This window comes from Acartia tonsa, chromosome 6 (genome assembly GCF_053477335.1).
Source record: "Acartia tonsa isolate MP-2025a chromosome 6, ASM5347733v1, whole genome shotgun sequence".
NCBI classification, from domain to species: Eukaryota; Metazoa; Arthropoda; class Copepoda; order Calanoida; family Acartiidae; genus Acartia; species Acartia tonsa.
This window is the reverse complement of record NC_137265.1, coordinates 5,233,397-5,254,688: the sequence shown is the minus strand read 5'-3', so window position 1 is coordinate 5,254,688 and position 21,292 is coordinate 5,233,397. Positions and strand designations below refer to the sequence as shown.

At 30.7% G+C, this 21,292-nt stretch overlaps 1 protein-coding gene across 1 annotated transcript in view; it reads right to left on the bottom strand.

The window, feature by feature from the left end:
* LOC145321651 (potassium voltage-gated channel protein eag-like) overlaps positions 1–21,292 on the bottom strand; it is a 78,570-nt gene that overhangs the window by 45,414 nt on the left and 11,864 nt on the right. Inside the window, exons 5-13 of the mRNA XM_080163140.1 lie at positions 19,772–19,831; positions 19,252–19,332; positions 18,552–18,622; positions 14,993–15,010; positions 7,467–7,539; positions 6,369–6,452; positions 4,776–4,852; positions 1,356–1,523; positions 259–373 (exon numbers count right to left, since the gene is read on the bottom strand). Coding sequence (XP_080019266.1) covers positions 259–373; positions 1,356–1,523; positions 4,776–4,852; positions 6,369–6,452; positions 7,467–7,539; positions 14,993–15,010; positions 18,552–18,622; positions 19,252–19,332; positions 19,772–19,831 — 747 coding nt within the window. The remainder of the gene's footprint in view (positions 1–258; positions 374–1,355; positions 1,524–4,775; positions 4,853–6,368; positions 6,453–7,466; positions 7,540–14,992; positions 15,011–18,551; positions 18,623–19,251; positions 19,333–19,771; positions 19,832–21,292) is intronic.

Sequence of the window (21,292 nt, the reverse complement as noted above, 5' to 3'; positions counted from 1 at the left end):
GAGTTGCCACGCTTTCTAAGTATTACCTAACTACTAAAGAAATCACCATGCAAAGTTTGAAATCGATAGAATAATTCTAACATGCCTAAATTAACTAAAAGAGGTAACCGTGGCGGACTGACGGATGGACGGACCGACCCTAATTATAGAAAAACTTCGCTTTAAAAAAAAGAAAAAAATAACGGGGGGGGGGGGGGGGTAGGTGGGTTACAGTGCTTAACAAGGTACTTTTTGTGAAATGGCCAGAAATTGAATTACCTTTAGAATACTAAATATATCTGTATAAGAAGTAGCATATTCACTGAATGTATCCAGAACATCGTAAGGTAGACAGGCCATCACGTCTATTAGAAACCCTGATCGCAAATAGTGTCTAAACAAAAATTTAACTATTAGACTAAAACACTAGAGGGAGAAAGGGTTAAATAACTGTATCTCCCCATCGCCACAACCGTGTGCAACCTTTCTATTGGGTCATTGAAAATTAACCAATGGTGTTGCTTATATTAACACAGCCAAGTAACAGAAAATAATTTAGAAGCAGACAAAAAGGGTCGTTAAAATAGGAAGGGAGGTAGTTGTCTGTATATACATCTTTACTGTAGATCTGTTATTTAACTAATAACAGAGCAACCGGGATAGTTTTCCTGAAAAAAAATATTTGATCCTAAATCTACTGTTCTTTAAAATCAAATTTCAATGCTTAATGCTTTTCTACATTATGGTACACAATATTAAACTGTAATTGTTATCAATTAAGAATAGAAACAACAAAACTTGAATTAAATATTACAGACAATTTAGTCTTTTTTTTCAGATAAATACTTCTTCCTCCCCCAAAATTCAAGAAAAAATCTGTGCATAGAATAGTAAAAATGCTATCTTTCTCTCATTCATGTTTTACTATGATCAAGGAAAAACTGTCATATGTCAACAAAATTTTAATTATAACACGAGACAACTCAGACAAAAAATGTTGGGCAAAAAAAGATTTTTTTTTGTGTGTGATAAAGTAGTCATGAATTTTTAAAGGCACAAATCTATAATTTTGCTTTTTAGAGTAGCTTTGTTTTAGAAATTATCAAAGAAGTTAGTTTAGAATTAATTATATCTCAAGTGGCTATTTCAAAAATAAGGGTGTCACTGGACAAAATGACTCAAAAATCAGCCATGTAACGTCATAAAATTGAGTGATTATCCATTTATTTCCTAGGAGTTTTCTTTCCCACTTCTTCTATCATCCAACTTATTTTTATGACGTCACATGGCTGATTTTTGAGACACTTTGTCCAGTTACAATAAGGGTTGAGGAATAACTGACTGATAATAAAATTAGCTGTGAATTTTTTATTTACCTTCTAATTTTATTTTGATCCGTGACAACCTCGCCACTGGTGCCGACGAAAGAGGTGTGAAAGTTGAAAACAATATCAATGAAGAAGAATATATCAACAACAGAGTCAAGAACAACCATGCGGACAGAACTTGTGGCTGCCGGCATCTTGCTGATCAAGGCAACCATCCTGAATTAGATAATAGTATTATAAACAGCTTTCCGCGGATATAAAAATGTACAATTATATGTATAAAACCAGTTTTGTTAGTCCAGAGATGACAAAGGCACGGGCTAACAAAACTGGTTTTAATATTATGATTGTACATTTTTAAATTCGTAGAAAACTGGATATAATACGGTACGATACATGATTTTTTTCAGTGTGGCTGAGAACCGGTACTAATCCTGCAGATATTCATCGGTTGCGAAGTTATACTGGAAAATCAAATTATTAGAGAAAGTGATCTGCACTAAATAAATGTTTTTGATGCAACAATCAAATTAACAGAATGTCTGTCTGTAGCTTATAATCTTGCTAACTATTGAACCGATATTGTCCCCTTTACCGAGAAGCTTTTTATAGGTTCAGGAGAAAAAAATATTTTGAGGAGAGGTACCTCAACTCTCCTAAAAGAAATCGCTTCTGAAAGTGGGAGATCGATTCACTCCCCTCGTCTTTAAGTGGCCCTAGGTCTCTAGAGGCGTTGCTGTTTGTTATACAAACAATAAAATTCCGGCTAAAATAGCTACATAGCTCAAAACAATGAATGTTTTTTTTATTACAAGATTTTTTACTAGAGGAGAGGATAGTCGAATTTGATAACCCAATTTATCATTTCTAATTTTTTTTTTGGGGGGGGGATATTTTTTCTAGGAGCGATTTCTCTTGGGAGTGTGGTGGTACCCTCCCCCAAAATAGTTATAAACCTTCCCAGGACCTATGAGAAGCTACCCTGTTAAGGAGAGCCCGATCCGTTGAGCGGTTAGAGAGATCCTTCAGTACACAAACAGACATCCTGTTACTTTATTTTAAGGATTATGACCGTTCTTGTTAGAGTATAACTATCTTGGAATATTAACAGAATTTTCTCTTTTAATCATAACACGTAATTTAGTTTTTGGAAAAACCAATATCTTCCACGAAATGTGTGGTCAAAGGTCATGGGGATATGTAAATTGGATAAAATATATGTTTTCGTCCAAAATTAGATAGTCATTATCATTAAGTCCAAAATGAAACAGAATTTTTGCACTTTGATTTGAGATTTGTGAAGCAGCTTAAAGTTACTAAAAAATGACGTCATACAATACAAACGAAGAGATTGGGTAAAGTCATAAGGTGGGGGGCGGGGGGGGGGTTTGGTATCGGTTTCAGGACAAACGCAGGAGTCCCAAACGCAGGAGTGGACAAACGCAGGAGAGTTAAAATATTAATTAAATTAAGTATTTCTATACAGATTAGGTTAAGTTAAGATATGAATGTACAATTAAACCACCCGCAGATGGTTTAAAATATGTTAGGTTACATTTGCCAGCTGGGATAATATTCTACCAGAGTATACGAGAATCTCTCGCAATATCCACGTATTCTATATCCATTGACATATCACTGTATCCCGTATGAGATGCAAACGTGTCTCATATTTCAATGTTGGCAGGAATAGGAACATATTCAGCTATTAGTTATTGTAAATTTATTATAACAATACTTTTCATAACACAAAAGTGGTTGCTTTCATAGATAGCAGTAATACCCCACTGTGTTTTTATCTAATTTTTGAAAATAAATGTTTCTAAGCCCTACATAATGCTTCCAACACCTATTTAACCTATCCTAACCTAAAATAAGCCTTAAAAATATGTTCTCAAAAAGAAGTTTTTGACCTATATGATATATGAAGAAAACTGCACAAAATAAAGATTGTATATTAAGAAGAAGAATATGCTTCTTAGTCGGAACAACACGCGTACCGTTAAAATTAAAAAAGAGGAATTGTTTTTTATTGGTTTCTCTAATAAAAAAAAATATTTGGAACAATAGCTGAAAATGTGTGTTCGTTGAAACTTGAATGTGCAGTCATAACTACACATTTACTAATTTTTTTTATAGAATATAAATTAATTTTCCCGCGAATTTGAAACTAATTCTATATGCAACATGAATATCAATTTAAAAGCAATACGAAAACGCACGTATAATTTCAAAATGGGGATTTGAATTCCCATTTGACATTTTTAAATATAGAATAAAATATACCTAGTTATTTGATCAAAATTTACATTATTGCAACGCCACTCATTAATAAAAATTTCTTTCTTGTTAAAACAAGAAAAAATACAATTATGTTAGGTAGGCAATGACGAGAGAGTACTAAATGATGATTTCTTATGTACCTAAAATTCAAGGTCGTCTAAGTTTTTTTTTTTTTTGGGGGGGGGGTAAAAATTCAAAATCTTTTTTGAGGGGGGGTAATCTTTATATCATATAGGCCTGGACGTCCTTTTTGGAAGGGTTAAAATTGAAATTTTTTTGAAAGTCCATGCCTAACATATCTACTTTTATGTAAATTATGTTTTTTTTTATATTTTTTTCAAGAGCATCTTTGCATATTCTTGACGTAGTTATTGTCGGACGTATGAACGTACTTCAGAAAATTGTTTTTTTTTGTTTCTTTTATATTTTTTTTTGTTTTTAATAAAATGCATTTCCATGAATCTTATTAAAAATAAGAAAATACTTTAATTACATGCATAAATTCAGTTAAAACCGATTTTATTCAGTTATATATAAATAATTATTTATATATCTTGAATTTACTGCTGAAAATAACTTAGTACAATTTATGAATTTTATGGCTTTAAAATCTTTCAATGATTGAGGAATACATACGGATACGTCCCAATGAACAGAACATACATCAATTATAGAGTAGCTGCACTTTTAGATGATAAAAAATAACGAATTATCGGTAAAAAACTTGTTAAAGATTTAAAAAATTTTATCTGGGATAAATTTTAGTAAGATAATTAACCTGAAGAAGCAGCAACCTTAAAATATCAGCAATGTACTTTTAAATTCTTTTAAAAGGAGCAAGGCTAGGTTAAGTAAAGCTTATAAGACTTTCGCAGTGACAATACCAAGCATCCGCAAGGCCCTGGAAGGGTAGAAATATTTTATAAGGAAGGAGATCGGTTGGTCCAAAGATATTTTTAAATGAAATCATCCGCTTACCTGTTAATAGCTAGATTATAAGGTACAATGATGACAGTATAGATTCTCATTAGAGCCCCCCTCTGAGGTTTAAAAATATTTTTGAGTGATAGCATCCGCTTACCTGTTAATAGCTAGATTATAAGGTACAATGATGACAGTATAGGGTCTCATCAGAGCCCCCCTCTGAGGTTTAAAAATAATGTTTAGTGAAATCCACAAGCTTACCTGTTAATAGCTAGATTATAAGGTACAATGATGACAGTATAGAAAGTTAAAGCCAGAATAATCCAATCCCAGACCACCTAAATAGAAAACAAAATTAAATATCACACTATTAAATTACTGGCATATTCTAAAATCGTAGGGATAGGACAGAAAAATAACTTAAAACCATCCCAAGATTTAAATCTAAAAATTAAAAAGTCTGAAACCATCCTGGGAAAAACATGAATCTTGCCTATAATGGAGATCTCTATCAGTTGAGTAGTTATATAAATCTGAAGGCAGAGAAAAAACCTTACTAATTTATGAATTAGGATTTAGAACAAATCTAAAATTATTATATAGGAAAGGATCATTGCATCTGAAGAAAAAAATTTGTATGGATATAATAAAGATGATATGGCCTTTATTTTTTAATATCAAATTATTCATTTACTTAAAACGATCCAGCTTAAATTTAAAATACGATTGTAAAAGTTGAAGGCAAAATAGTTACTCTTTTATAAAACGAAATGGTCTAGTAAAAAATATAGTTCCTTTGTCTGTACAATATTTGACCGTGCCTAACCACCTAAATCAACAAATGTCGTATCAGAGGTGGACCAACCAAGCATGAATTGTAGAGCAGCATCACACAAAAATTTCTTAAGTGTAATAACTGTTAGTTTGAACTTGCCATAACATTCGACTAACCTATTAGAACCGGAGCTTACCCCCTTAATTTAATTTGTTGGTAACATTTGTTATAATTCTTTTTTGATTCTAGTAGCTGCGCCTCTAGGCTCTATATTTCTGGTGTTGTAAAAAAGCAGAAAATAGCCTAAAACCATCCCAAGACTGAAACCTAAAAATAAGATCTTTCCCAGTACCTATATATGTTAAGCTTACCTAAAATGAAGAACTTAATCGTCTCAGCAGTTATAGAAATCTTAAACTTCAGATAAAAGAACTTTATTACTTTATATAATAGGACAACATTCGACTAACCAATTAGAACAGGAGCTAACCCTAGTACTTTAATTTGTTGGTAAAATATTTTATAATTTCTAATTTGATAAAATAAGCCAAATTATAGCTGGAAAATCACTGGAACTAACAAATTTGACATTTTATAAAATTTATTTAGGGAATTGACATTTAAAGATTTGGTTTACCAAATAAATTAGTTGTAATTAAAAACTTTAGAAAATTTTGTCAAGAGATCTAATTGGCCAAATTAACTGTTTGTCTACTCTTCAAGGATAAAAATGGTTAATTAGCCAATATTTTTTTTCAGCAAAGCTACGCTATAACTTGGTCCTTATGTACATATGTTGGTTATGTTATGGTAGACGTTTTCACCTGTCACACAAAGTACCCTTTTGATACCCCCTCCCCCCGAACATTAATTAAAATAAATTGAAAAATGGGATAGTTTTTTATTTGTTTTTATTGCGTAAGGTCAGGTTAGGTTAGGGTACAGGGTAGCCCCGCAGGGTTAGGGACCGTTGCAGTATAAATCAAATGATTAACACCACCCCATATTACCTATTTATTAAAAAAATATAAGACAATCTGTTCTATATCAATCTATATCAGTCTTTCATCTTTTTTTACCTTGAAAGTACAATAGTGAAGTAGAATGTGAGGCGGCGTTTGGGGAGGTTCATGCTTGTAGCCTGGTACAGAATCAGATATTCCCTAAATAATAATATAGTTCATGCTTGTAGCCTGGTACAGAATCAGATATTCCCTAAATAATAAGATAGTTCATGCTTGTAGCCTGGTACAGAATCAGGTATTCTCTAAATAATAAGATAGTTCATGCTTGTAGGCTGGTACAGAATCAGATAATCCATAAATAATAAGATAGTTCATGCTTGTAGGCTGTTACAGAATCAGATATTCCCTAAATAATAAGATAGTTCATGCTTGTAGCCTGGTACAGAATCAGATATTCTCTAAATAATAAGATAGTTCATGCTTGTAGCCTGGTACAGAATCAGATATTCTCTAAATAATAAGATAGTTCATGCTTGTAGGCTGGTACAGAATCAGATATTCCCTAAATAATAAGATAGTTCATGCTTGTAGCCTGGTACAGAATCAGATATTCTCTAAATGATAAGATAGTTCATGCTTGTAGGCTGGTACAGAATCAGATATTCTCTAAATAATAAGATAGTTCATGCTTGTAGGCTTGTACAGAATCAGATGATCCATAAATAATAAGATAGTTCATGCTTGTAGGCTGTTACAGAATCAGATATTCCCTAAATAATAAGATAGTTCATGCTTGTAGCCTGGTACAGAATCAGATATTCTCTAAATAATAATATAGTTCATGCTTTTAGGCTGGTACAGAATCAGATATTCCATAAATAATAAGATAGTTCATGCTTGTAGGCTGGTACAGAATCAGATATTCCCTTAATAATAAGATAGTTCATGCTTGTAGGCTGGTACAGAATCAGATATTTCCTAAATAATAAGATAGTTCATGCTTGTAGCCTGGTACAGAATCAGATATTCTCTAAATAATAAGATAGTTTATGCTTGTAGCCTGGTACAGAATCAGATATTCTCTAAATAATTAGATAGTTCATACTTGTAGCCTGGTACAGAATCAGATACTCAATAATAATAAGATAGTTTATTCTCCTACAGACGAACATCCTATTATTGAAAGGTTGTTTAAAACTAAGAGTTACCTACCCTTTGTATAGGTTCTCTATGCTGGAGGGTTTTTGTGTCGTTCGTTAGCACTCGATTTGCTGCGTTTTTAGATCTAATAAAAAAATTAAGTTTATAAATTAAAAATTCTTATAATGCATTTTTATAGTATTGATAAATCTTGAATAGACATGTGTAAATGAAATTGTTTCATTATTAGAAAGCGTTAATTTTTAAATAATTGCGTGTAAAAATTAATGTTTTTCTATAAACTATAATAAATCATGCTTTTTACATAAAATATAAGACATAGACAATTTACTTATCAAAACCATTAATAGACAAAAATATTAACAAATTTCCCCCATATGAATTTCATTCCATTTTTTGTGTATGATACAAATTTAGTTTTATTGTGTCAATAAAACAGATTGTTTACACATAAGACTAATAGGGCAATATCGCAGTTAACATTTCTATCGAAAAACGGCTAAGCCTCTTGGGGCACATGGGGGAGTGGGATTCGATCCCAATTTCAATTTTAGTCTAAATAAGAAAAAACACATTTTTTATATGGGTATTTTTTCTTTGATGGATGGTGGTACCCTACATAAAAATAGATAATTTTCCCAGGACATATAAAAAGCTACAATGTAAAAGAGAACCATACCGGTTCAGTGGTTAACACGATCTGACAGACATCCTGTTACTTTAACATAGATATTTGACCTATAAAAATATAAACTTGGATTAGATAATGTATAAATTACAGAGGTGAATTTACTACATAGATTACTGAGCAAAATTCTTGATATAGCAAGTGGACTAACCATAAACATCCACATAACAATATATGTGTATAATGTTCCCTTAGGTTAGGTAAGGTAGAAAATAGCCCAACAAGTTTTAAAATATTAAAAGTTAGGGTTGGGCCGGATACCAGATATCCGGCTGATTTCTAAGGCCGAATACCAATATCTGGCCGGATATTGAAAATGGCGAGATATCCGGAAAATTACAGGACATCCAGCCTTATAAATCACCCGGATATCCGGTATCCGGATAGTTTCAATATCTGGTATCCGACCGGATATTAAAAATGGCCGGATATCCGGCCATTATTAAAAGTGGAAGGTTATAGGTTGTCAACTGGCGTATTAAGTGATCTTGTCTAACACTATACATAAATATACACACACACACACCCACATGCAGTTTAAACACATTTAGATATTTTCATTTACACAGAAAATCAAATATTTACCTTTAATACCTAAACAGGGGGGGGACAGATGTATACTTTGTTGTATACAGTAACATAAATATAGGACATTCAAACATGGAGTTATTTGTTAGTTTTTTAAAAACCTGATCTATTATAATTATTATTTTTTGATGATGTATAATTATAATATGATGAGGATGAAGATCCATCACATGTACTACATTTATTCTTTAATTACCTCTTGGGGCAAAGCCCCTAGAGGCTAGGGGCGAAGCCGCTAGTATGTAATAAGCATTAATAAATATTAGTATTTCAAAGATTGCTTTGATGTTTCATTCAAATGGATTTATTGTTACTTGGATCTTACAACAGATTTTCATGTTCTATAATAAAGTTAGACTTGCAGCGGGCTGAATTAAAGATCTCCTCCCATCACCCATTTACCACATACCCTCCACTCTTACTTGATAAACGAACTGATCAATGAATGACAGATCAAATAGCAACCTAAAATGACGACAATTTTTATCCTGTCATAATATCGATGTTAAATCTACATTCATTTTTACTTGTTAAATATTTATTTTTTTCTATCTATATTCAATAGATTAGCTAATCTGTTCAAAATAGTTTTGTTTTCTAGATAAAATAATCAAAAATGATATGCAAAATAGTTTTGATATTGACCCTAATAGATGAATGATAGTTTTGTATGATTGATCAACATAATTTAATAATAAATGCCAAGGACTGTGTCACCTGAATTTCAGTTTCCGATTGTGTACATAGTTTCCTCAGCCTATCTCAATATTTACTACTAGCTCAAAAAGTTTCAAACTTCCAAAAAAATTAAAATATAGAATGCATAATGTATAAATCGTTTATACATTATATCGCTTTTCCTTTTGACGGGAGTAGCTGAAAATAGGTTTTGCATTATTTGGGTTATCTGCTGTACAACTTCGGAAATTAGGGAAGAAATAGGCGATAAATTTTCAGTTGACCAAGGACTGGGGCTTGACAGCACATATACCAGGGATAAAGTGATAGAACTATAAACACATAAATGACAATTCTTAGCTAAAGTAACAGGATGTTTGTCTGTGTGCACTGAAGGATCTTGCTATCTGCTTAACTGAGTGTATATTCTCATAGGTCCTTGGAAGGTTCATAACTATTTTTGGTAGGGTAACACAACCATTCCGAGATAAATCGCCCAAAAAATTACTCCAATTGAGGTCGACTTCCCCCCCCCCCCCACCAACCTCCCACTGAAATGATTCGAGAGGCCTATAGGGGCATAGACGCAAGTAGATGATAAATTAAAAATTATAAAATTATATTTGTTAATCATGATTTGAATATCTCAATATTGGAGTGCAGATTATATATTTCCACATACATTGAGGCAAAAGCAATAATTAATTATATTATACTTCTGTTGAGGAATTAATATTTGGAACCATCCCTTTATCCCTAAGCTGATAACCAGAATCAAAACAAGAACAAAAAGATAGGATCTAATAATAAGCAATATATTTTATGAAGGTAATGTAATCAATTACTTGTTTGGCTTTCATATCTATCATATCTATAAATATTCAATATTTTTAGTTTCATTTTGATCCTTTTCGACTTCTTTATGAAATCACTAGAAATATGTAAACCTATATAATTATACAGTTTTTTTTTATGAGAACTTTTTTGAAAGCAATTTTACCCCACTTATAGTTATCAGAATTTAATGATTAATGGCTTATTTTCTTTGTTTTTTTTTATGGCAATTAATAGAACAACAAAAAATATTTCATATAAAAATGGTTTTAGCGCATTTTTCTTAAAAAAATGGATTTTCTGTAGTCGACTTTGGGGGGCCAGTACTCCCTCCCTGGTTGAGATATGACCTTCAAACTTTGATATGTTCTAGTACATGTCCCTAATAGTATCTGTATACATTTTTAGCTCTATATCTCAACTTTGAAGTGTTTAGCAGCCATTCTTGCAAAAGGTTGATTATTTGAGCATAAGAAAAATGCGCTAAAACCATTTTTAGATGTTGACACCTAAGTTTTGAATTTTAGATTTTACTGTACTTTTTAAATAAAAAATGAAATATTATTTGGTTGTTCTATTAATTGCCTTAAAAAACGAAGAAAATAAGCCATTAATCATTAAATTCTGATAACTATAAGTGGGGTAAAATTGCTTTCAAAAAAGTTCTCATAAAAAAACACACTGTATAAAGGTGACAGGATCTATAGCTTTTCGTGGTTCATGGGAAGGTTGCAGATATTTTGTTGGGGGGGGGGGGGGAAGGGGTACCACCATCCTCCCAAGAGAAATCAATGTATACATTTTTTACAACTTTTCTTTTCAAGCTTAAAGTGAAAATTTTAGACGACCACTTAGGGTGTATGAGCTAGTTACATTAAATATGACACCTGCATAAAATTCCTGGAAATGGTCTTGTAGAGATGTTATGCAAAAAAATAAATTAGATTAAGAAAATAACCTTTTCATCAAGGACGCAATAGACATAGAGAATAATGTTTTACATTTGCACTATTGGTTTCCTTCATTTTCAATTATAAAAAAAGGTATATTGGCCCTACAGCCAAAAATACTTTCTCTTTATTTAATTATAAAAAAATATGGCTAATGCCTAAGATGGACCCTAACCCCCCGGGGATACCCAGTATTCTACTATATCCTAAAACAACCTGTATAAAATTAACAACCCAAATAACGAAAAGTTAACCCCCACTCCCCTTCTTTTCAATTTATTTAAAATTTTCTAGAAAAGATTATATTAACAAATCATAAATATTAGAAGGTGTTTAATGAGATATGAAAAATGAAAAAAAATATATAAAATTCTAAAATACAAGGAACGCGGGAAATGGCCTCGTTGTTGAAAACTAGGTATAATTACTATTTATAAATCATTGACAAGGATTGATTGCTTATAAATTCAATATCATTACCTTTACGTTTTTTTTTGTAAATCGTTTTATGATTTGTAAAAGGGTAAGAAAGTGATTCTACGCTTAAATATAAAATGTCAACAATTATCCAACTATTTTAAGTTTATCAAAGTCTAAATTCACAGTGATCTAAAGGGATAAGACAATGTCGATAAATTGATCTACATCCCCAATAATGATACACAAAAGTTTCCCTTCTGTAGATTACAAATTATGCTTGAAAAGTTTGGACATGAATTAATTAATCAACCATTCAAAAATCAAGAAAAGTCCGTAATGTTGTTAAGCTAACTAAAGTACAAAAATATTAATATAAAACTTTGGGGACTAGTGTAATAAACAGCCCAATATCCCCTCCCTCCTTGCTAAAGCTAAATTCTATTCTTGTTTGTAGGTTAGGCTTAAATATCAATAAGTAACCTTACTTTTATTCAGTCAGGCAGTTTGGTATATTTTCTTCATTTAAAAACTGCTATCTTTCTCTATTTGATTTAATAGCTACCGTTAATTTAGGCATTTTAGTTAGAATCATCTTATCTAATTCAAACATGCTTTAAAAAGCGTAGCATCTCTATAGTTATTGCCAAAAAGCAATATTTTCTATAATAAAATTATCCCATTCACTTGATTTATATCTAGAATTATTAGATAAAATGTTATTAGCGAAGTAAGTCAATAAATAATTTAGTCTTAAAATGTAGTTATTTATATAATTCTGGAGTAAATCAATACGGAATTTTAGATCAGATTATAAATGCGTTGTTACTCTAATTTGCGTTCTAAAGTTCCAAAAAAGTGTAAAACTTTATTCAAATTAGAATAAAACTAACTTTTCAAAACCAGACTAAATTACAGTTAAACTGTTTTGACCCACATAAATGGCGAGAAATAATGGCTCACACCTCACACTAGGAGAGGATTAAATAAATCAGGTTTTAGTACCTGCCTGATTTCAGTGGATTTCCCCAGTAAAAAATAGTCAGATACTTGAATAAAATAGACTAGACAACTTAGCTTAGCAACTTTGGGGACCTTCATGAATTTTGATTTGATGATTTAATAAGTCTTATCACAGGTAAGTAACATAATGTCTCTGTGTACCAAAAGATCTCGCAAACTGCTTAACTGATGTGGTTTTCCTTTACAATGGAGCTACTCATAGGTCCTGTGAAAGTATATTATTATTTTAGGGAGAGGACCGCTACCATCCATAAAGAAATCACCACTAGATTTTTTTTTAACTTATAGGGTATATAACTTAAAGCTATAAATAAAAGTAAATATCTTTCCCAATACACAATACACCCATTTTATACCTATCTTAAAAAGGCTTCTTTGGGATATAAAGTTGTCTAGACCTTATTTAGTGTGGTGTTTGAATTTCACATTACATACTTGAGAGGCAATACTTTCTAGTAGAGACGTTACTCAATAACTAACTTAGTCCTTCTGTCCGTAATGTTACAGTGACAAAGTGATTTTCTCAGCCCTTGTTAGGGATAAGAAGCTGAAACTTTTGGTAAAGATTCCTACGACATTGTGAATACAGTTTTTGTATATTTTTCAGTGGGTCTGTCGGTACTGTTATGTAATAGTCATTTTATTTTTACAGTGGGAATGTGAATAGTAAAGATAGTTGGCTATGAAGAGTTTAATGAACTATTACTCTCCATATAATACTCACTGTCTGTCAGTTTGTCTAAAATGCGATGGTATCGGCTTTCATTTGAAATTGGATATCCTTTGTTTATTTCTTTGATATTTTACTAATTGACATATTTCTGTGCTTCGGAACGTATGAATGTTGTCATCATTGTTTAAGATAGTTTAAAACCTTCTAAAATAAGATCTTTTTAAAAATTATTGGATTCTTTTATTGGCATGTATGAAAGAATAAAGCTATCCTTTTACAACTTTGAAATAAAATCTTTACATGATACTGTAGGTTTATCAAAAATAACCACATGAGCAATATAATTCTACTCAAATTTCAAACTAACAGTACAAGCTAATGTCGAGAATATCAACTAATTTTAGAATGTACCTTCATCACCTATACTTAACATTTTACCAGTCCAACTTCAAATATTGAACGTACTTTTGTTTATAACATATCTATGTGAAATTAAAGTAAATTTACGGCTATGACTAGTCGGTTAACTTTGATCTTAGGCACATAAGCTTTCTTCTAATATAAGTCCATTGAGTACATCATCACTAGCCTTTGGTAAATCTAAAAAAGTACTGATAATTGGTATCGCCTCTCTATGTACTCTTAATACTACTTTCTCACACGCCTATTATATTAGTAATAGTATAACAATCAGTTTTACAGTATGGCTTTAGAACTGATTTATATCCGCTGAATTAGAACCGGTTCTCAGCATCGTATTACAGACAATTTTCCACGAATATTAAAATAAAAATCTTAAAATTAAAACCATTGTTGTTAGCCCTTTCCTTTGGACCCTCGGGGCTAACAAAACGGTTTAAACCATATACTTTTTTCATTTTAATACCCACGGAAAGCTGTCTATTATAAAATGCAATAACATCTTTAGTTGGTCAAGACTCGAAACAGCAGAGCTGTTTTTACACTATCCTAAAATCTACAACTAAATCCAACTAAAAAGCAATGCATATTGTAAGAATAACATTAAATTGTTCTAAGTATCCACTAATGTATCTCATTAAAAAGCTCTCAGCAATTAACTCTGAGGATTAGTTGATGTTATATAAATGTCTGTAGTTGGGTGAATCCGCGAAATATGGCCCGGGATTCTAAAAATAAAACAGACCTTCTTTTTAGAACTTTAAGAAAATTGAGGAATTTCCCAGATTTCGCGATTTCACTCAGTTATCTGAATATAAAAGCTAGCATATTTGTTTGTGGCATTAATGTACTTACTTTTAAATATCAAAGTAATTGCTTTTTAAGTAAACTAGCGGTTACGCCCCTAGAGGCTTCTAGTGGCCCTTGAGGGGAGAGGGAAAGTAGACCCAACACATCCCACTTTCTATTTTTGTTTTAAAAAGAAAAGGTAAAAAATTTTTCTTGAAGATTTTTTCTCGGGGCGATTTCTCTTGGAAGGGCGGTGGAACCTTCCACAAAAATAGTTAAAAACCTTCCCTGGACCTAAAAGAAGCTACATTACAAAGGAGAACCATATTGGTTCAGTGGTTAGCGAGATCCATCCGTACAAACAGACACACATCCTGTTACTTTATTATAAGGTATAATATTACATTAATGCCACTCTATTCTATATAATACAAAGTTATCTAGTTAGGTTAGGTAAGGAGTAGGACTAATTTAGATAATTTGTGCGCGTGCATGTTACAGGGGTACAATATCTAACCTGAGGTACCTCAACTGACTGCAGACAACAGAAAATAAAAAAAAACAAAGGCACATTTAGCAATATTCAATATGGAAAGCAAATATCATACAATAATTTTTTCGCTATTAATATCAAGTATTTAAATGTTTTGCATTTTAAAACAATTTTTAGTAAAATTAGCAATAGAAATATTTCCTGAAGGAAATATGTGTAATGTATATGAAAATAATTCAAATAAGTTATAGTGTGTCTAATTATAACTTTTTCTTAGTTTAAATTTATTATTCTGGCCTCAAACATTAACTTTGATTTAAAGTTTGCCTTTTATACTTCCCAGATTTAAAGATGTACTTTCTTGTAGTACATATTTTGTTGGTTCCAGGACAAACGCAGGAGTCCCGAACGTCGGAGTGGATAAACGCAGGAGTGTTAAAGTATTTCTATACTGGTTAGGTTTATAGGTTAAGATATGAATATACAAATAAGCCCCCCGCAGGAGTTTGGCATTTAAAAAGATATTTTAAAATAGGTTAGGTTAGGTTAAGTCTCCACTCTGACGTTTGGGACTCCTGCGTTTGTTGATTAAAATTATGTAAAAGATTGTAATTGCTAAAAAGACTGCTTATTAATAAAAAATTATAGTATTAATAGTTTTTGGTGATTAAACTATTCCCCAGAGCAAGTAATCTAATTGTGAGAATAATATTCAATCTTATTGAAACATGGCCAAGAATAAATATTAATTATTAATTATGCATCAAATAATATTGAAAGGTGCATTTATTATTTTTCTTAAATTGCTAGTAGCAACCATAGGCCTTACATTCCATTATGAAAAGACCATACAGTCATAATGTCATTGTAAGAAAAGCATTAAAAACTTGGATTTATTTATTCCAGCTTTTAATGAAAGCCATAAACATCAGAAATAAATAATTGCCGGTTTGGAGTGAAGCTATTTTATTAAATTTTTTGTCCATAAAAAAACCTTGAAATAAGAAGTAACTGTAAAAAAATTAACTTCTATTTTTTTAAGGCGAACTCAGGTTAATAAGTGCAAGGATTTGTGATTCTACACTGGGGGAAAGTGAGGGTTCTTGTCAAATCAATCAATCAATAAAGTTGCAGCATCAATTATATGCAATTTTTGCAAAACAATTTGTACAGCAGGTAGGAATACTGAAAATAATACTATAAATCTATCAGAATAATTAGATTTGAGTATTTTTCTACAATATATCCGATCAAAATTAAAGTCATCATATATTAAATGGTACGAGGGGTATTGGGATTTCATTGTCAATACAGAAAGTGTTAAAATTTTCTACAAATCAAGACCTTAAAAAACTCAAATATTTTAAAAATTTTCGTGTATTATTTTCCCTAAAGGTTTAGTTTGATATTGTAAAAAAATGCTAACATTTTCTGTAATTTTTAATTGCTTTGGTTGTGCTAAGTGCTAGCATTCTTTGTTGGTTCAATTTCATAAAAAAATGTATTATGTCAGTGATATCAAAATAAAACTTCATCCTGTGTCTCATTTTAGGAAAAAAGCTACTCTATAAATATGATATCTGTTCACAGTTTATCTTTATTCGTATTATCCATATTAAAAGCCCACAAAAAACAGACACAAAATTTGTTATAAATTGGCTAATCCACACCTTACAGTAAATTTATGCATTTTAAATTAATGTATTGTAATAAACTGCACTTTTTAAATCCATTTAAATTTAAAGTTCTGCTACTTATGTATTCCAATATTTATAGGTGAATGAAGAGTTTGTTTTAAAATCACTGACAAATAATCTTAAATGCATTTCTAATATCATTTTAAAATCTCAATATAAAAATTACAAGCCAATTATTAGAAAGACAATAACAAAAATCTTGAAAATAGAGAAAAAATATTTTCTTGGATACAAAAATAATGTAAGAAATGCACTCAAAATCAACTAATAATGGATTTCTGTACATGAAAAAAGAAAATGGCTGTAAGACAACAATATAAAACTAAGGCAAATCTGAAATTATTGCATAAATAAGTTATCAGACAAATTGTTGTAAAATAATAAAAAGTTTCCTAATCAATATTTCATGACTGTGACACAGCTAAAGTAAATATAGAAAGAACAGGGCAACTAGATCCCAGGATAATGACAAACATTATAGAAACCGATTAATATCCGCTAGATAAGAACCGGTTCTCAGCCATACTAAAAATTATGTGTAGCATCGTTTGAAGACAATGTTCCTAGAATATTAAAATAAAATCTTAAAATTAAAACCAGTTTTGTAACCCCTCATTCAGGACTAAAAAACTGGTTCTAATCTTATAACTTTTCATTTTGATATCCGCTGAAAGCTGTCTTTAATACGATGCGGTAAATACCTACAAATATATTTTTTTTATTAGAATTATTTCATTGAAGAATGTTATCCAAAGAAAAATGATTTTCTTTTCAACTCATTCTATTTGTTTAAAAATAAACATAACATTTTCTTTGTTGATAAAAATTTTAATTTACACTAATATGAAAAAAAGTTATTTGAGAGAAAAGTTTAAAGAAAATTTATTTTTCTTTAGGTAAAACATATTTCCCTGAAAGCCTTGCCATGTTTTTTATTTTGATTGTATTTCTTATCTATGATTCCTAAGTTATAGTAAGAAACTTAAAATTATTTTTTTTCTAATGTTATTTTCATAAACTTTTCAGTATTGTTCAATAAAACTTAAAAGCAAAAAAAAGCTACCAAAAAGCCATAATCCATTTTCAAACAGAAAATATTTTATTACAGGTAGAAAAAGAATGATTTACCAATTGCATGATTATTGAACTTTTATAATTAAAGAAAAAGTTGATATTAGATATTTTTTATCTTCATATTTGATTTTTTATTCAGTTTTTTCTGTCAAATTTTCATGCAAAAGAAATCATTACTTCTTTAGTGCAGACATCCCGGTGAAAGGTGCCGTTTATTTCAAGTTTTCAATTTTTAAAACTTTTTTTTTTCAAACAAAATTAGCAATAGTGGGATAGATATGAATGATTAAAAATAATAGAGGGGACAGGAGTTCTCGGGGTGGGGACTCTGTGTAGACTTTTAATTGGGTCTTTGAATATCAGCCAATAGGGTCGGAAATATTAACACAGCCAAGTAGCTACAAAGAGCAGAAAACAATTTGCTAGCGGATAAAAAAGGTCCCCACCACTAGAACCATTTAGTTATCTGCATTATACATTAGGATTAGGACATATATCCAGTTTGGCCGGATATCCGGCCGGATACCGGATATAGAATCTGTCCGGATACCAAATATCCGGCTTATTTTTAATGCTGGATATCGAACGTTGGCCAATTATCCAGCCGGATAACAAATATTCGGTATTATAAATCAGCCGGATATCCGGTATCAGGTATCCGGCCCAACCCTATTGTACATTTGTACTTATACATTTCTTTATGAATAGACCCAAATTCGTTTTTTTATTTTTTCATATTTATCCCATTATCTCTAATTTAAAATTATTAATTTGAATTTTAACAATTAAAAAATATAACAAACTATATTTACCTAGTAAGAGTCCAAGCTATTTTGGCAAATTTAGACAGCCCAGCAAACATATTTGCTTCAGCAAGTGGTTCCTGATATATTTGTAATAAGTCTACAGGGTCATTCAAAAAATACATTTTCCGACATAGCCTATATAGTATACAAATATAGATAAAAAAATAATTATTACTCCTATTTTGCTGTTTAAAAATGCATCAAATTCAATCTAGGTTTTTATTCTACTGGTAGTCTCAGAAGGGGGACAAAGTGTCTCAAAAATCAGCCATGTGACGTCGTAAAAACGAGGGAGATGAGAAGAGAAGTGGGAAAGAAAACCCCTAAAAAAGAGATGGATAATCCCTCATTTGCATGACGTCAAATGGCTGATTTTTGAGACACTTTGTCCCCCTTCTCGTAAAATGTATCAATTATAATATATATTTTACTTTTGTTGTAGATAGGTAAACCTATCTGAGAGACTTGTAATCATACTTATTGATAGGTATACTTTCATATATTCAGATAATTTGTTTCAGACGGGAATGTTTAGAAGATTTTATACAAAAAAAATTGGACGATTTTTTTTGGAATAAAATTTTTTTATTACGAAAAATTCATGGTCCTGGAATATAATCAATAAAGCAATTTCCTGGTATTCAATTATCAGTCTTTAGTTATGACTTAATGAACCTAATAACTAGCGGACGTCTGATATATTTACCTTAAACGCGGTGATATCTCTATAAGTGGTGAGGAATAGAACAACAATATTGGATTCATTTCTCACAGGTACAAGTTCAACCTGAATCAGACAATTCCATCATGTTTTGTTTTATTTGTACAATTATGTCCAGAGAGGGAGGGGACAGTGGGCTGTTTATTACAAAAATTTCCAAAGTTTTATAATAACGTTTTCTTATTTGTTGACCTAATAACTTTGGAGACTTTTATTGAATTTTGATTCTTAAAGTTTAGTGGTTAAACATTTCATCAACCATCAATTGTCATCTACAGCAAGGGTAATTTTGTGTAAATTCATTAGGAATGTACATCAATTTATCAGCCATTGTCTTATCCTTTAGATCCCCGATTATGTTTAATGAAAATAATAGGACAAAATGTACAAATATAATGTAAGACAATTAGAAAATGTAAAAGAATTGATAAAAAAGGTAATTTTCTTAAAGGGTAAAGTTTACCTAAATCAAACAATTCTTTCACAATAATTCTAAAAAGTTTACCTCTAGCCAAATTCCAACAGCATTTTTCTTGTAGTATAAAATTTCATGACATGATACCTCCTGAAAAAAATTTCTCAAATTTTCAAAATTGAAAAAAAATTCTAATAGGATATTACCACGAGGTGATAAATAACTGCAATCTCATGGCAATTAACCTTTTTAAAACTTTTATTACTGACAAAAGGATTTTTATAACTAACTTTTCAATTTTTTTATGATTTTTAAAAATTTCCACTTTTTCTCACATTAATATGTGTATAATTATACTTCTTCTTGGTTTATTTATTTTTCTTTTTACTATAAATTATTTCTTGGGTGTCAATTTTAAACCGCGAACTTTAATATTGTTATCAAATTCAAATATAATGTTTATAATCAGAGAGAGAGATAGAGCGGACAATAAGCTGTTTATTACACTAGAACCCAAAGTTTTATGTAACGTTTTCATTGGCTTAACAACTTTAGGGACTTTTGTTAAATTTTGATTGTTTGGTTCATTAAGTTGAGTGTCCAACCACCCATGGTAATCTACAGAAGGGGTAATTTTGTGTATCATCATTGGGGATAAACATTAATTTATCAGCTATTGTCTTATCCCATTAGATCAATATTAATATTCAGTAGTGTGTTTAATGTATCTGTCGTCTCAAACTTCTGTCTTTTTAAAACCAGAGTAAAACACTAGAGGGGAAGGGATTAAATAACTGGATGACCTCACCCCGAGAACCCTGTACCGACTCTCAATTGGGTCTTTGAAAATCAACCAATTGCGTCGGGAATATTTACTCAGCTTAGTCGCTACAAAAAAGTAGAAAGTAATCTGCTTGCAGACGAAAAAGGTCCCCAACACGAACATCCAGGTAGTTGTCTGGTTATAGATATTTATTTATAGTTTTTTTTAGCTAATAGCAATTGAATTATTTCTAACTTTTTTTGTCAGCTTTGATAGGACGTCTTTTTTTCTATCTAGATGTTGATTATATGATTTATTATTATAACATAATCAAATAAATCAAACCTTTGTTGGTCACATAATAACACAATTTACAGTATGGCTTCCAAACCGATTAATATCCGCTGGATTACAACCGGTTCTTAGTCTTACTGAAAAATCGCGAATAGCATCGAATTTCAGAGACAATTTTCACGAATATAAAAATAAAAAGAAACATAAAGTTAATACCAGTTTTGTTACATCGGGCATTCACCCACTCGGGGCTAACAAAACTGACATTAATTTACTTATTTTTTACTTTACAATCCGCGGACAGCTGACTATAATACGAGGTGATATAATAACACAATTTATACAATTATACATTTTCCAGCTTGGAGGTTAAATATATTTAATCTATCTTAAAAGATTTATGATTATTATTTTGTGTAAAAAAAACAGGATCAATAATAGATTAGTTTTCTAAAATCTAAAAGAACAAAAAGATAGCCTTTAATATAGTTATTTATTGCCTCGTATTATAGACAGCTTTCTGCGGATATTAAAATGAAAATTTCTGGCCGGCC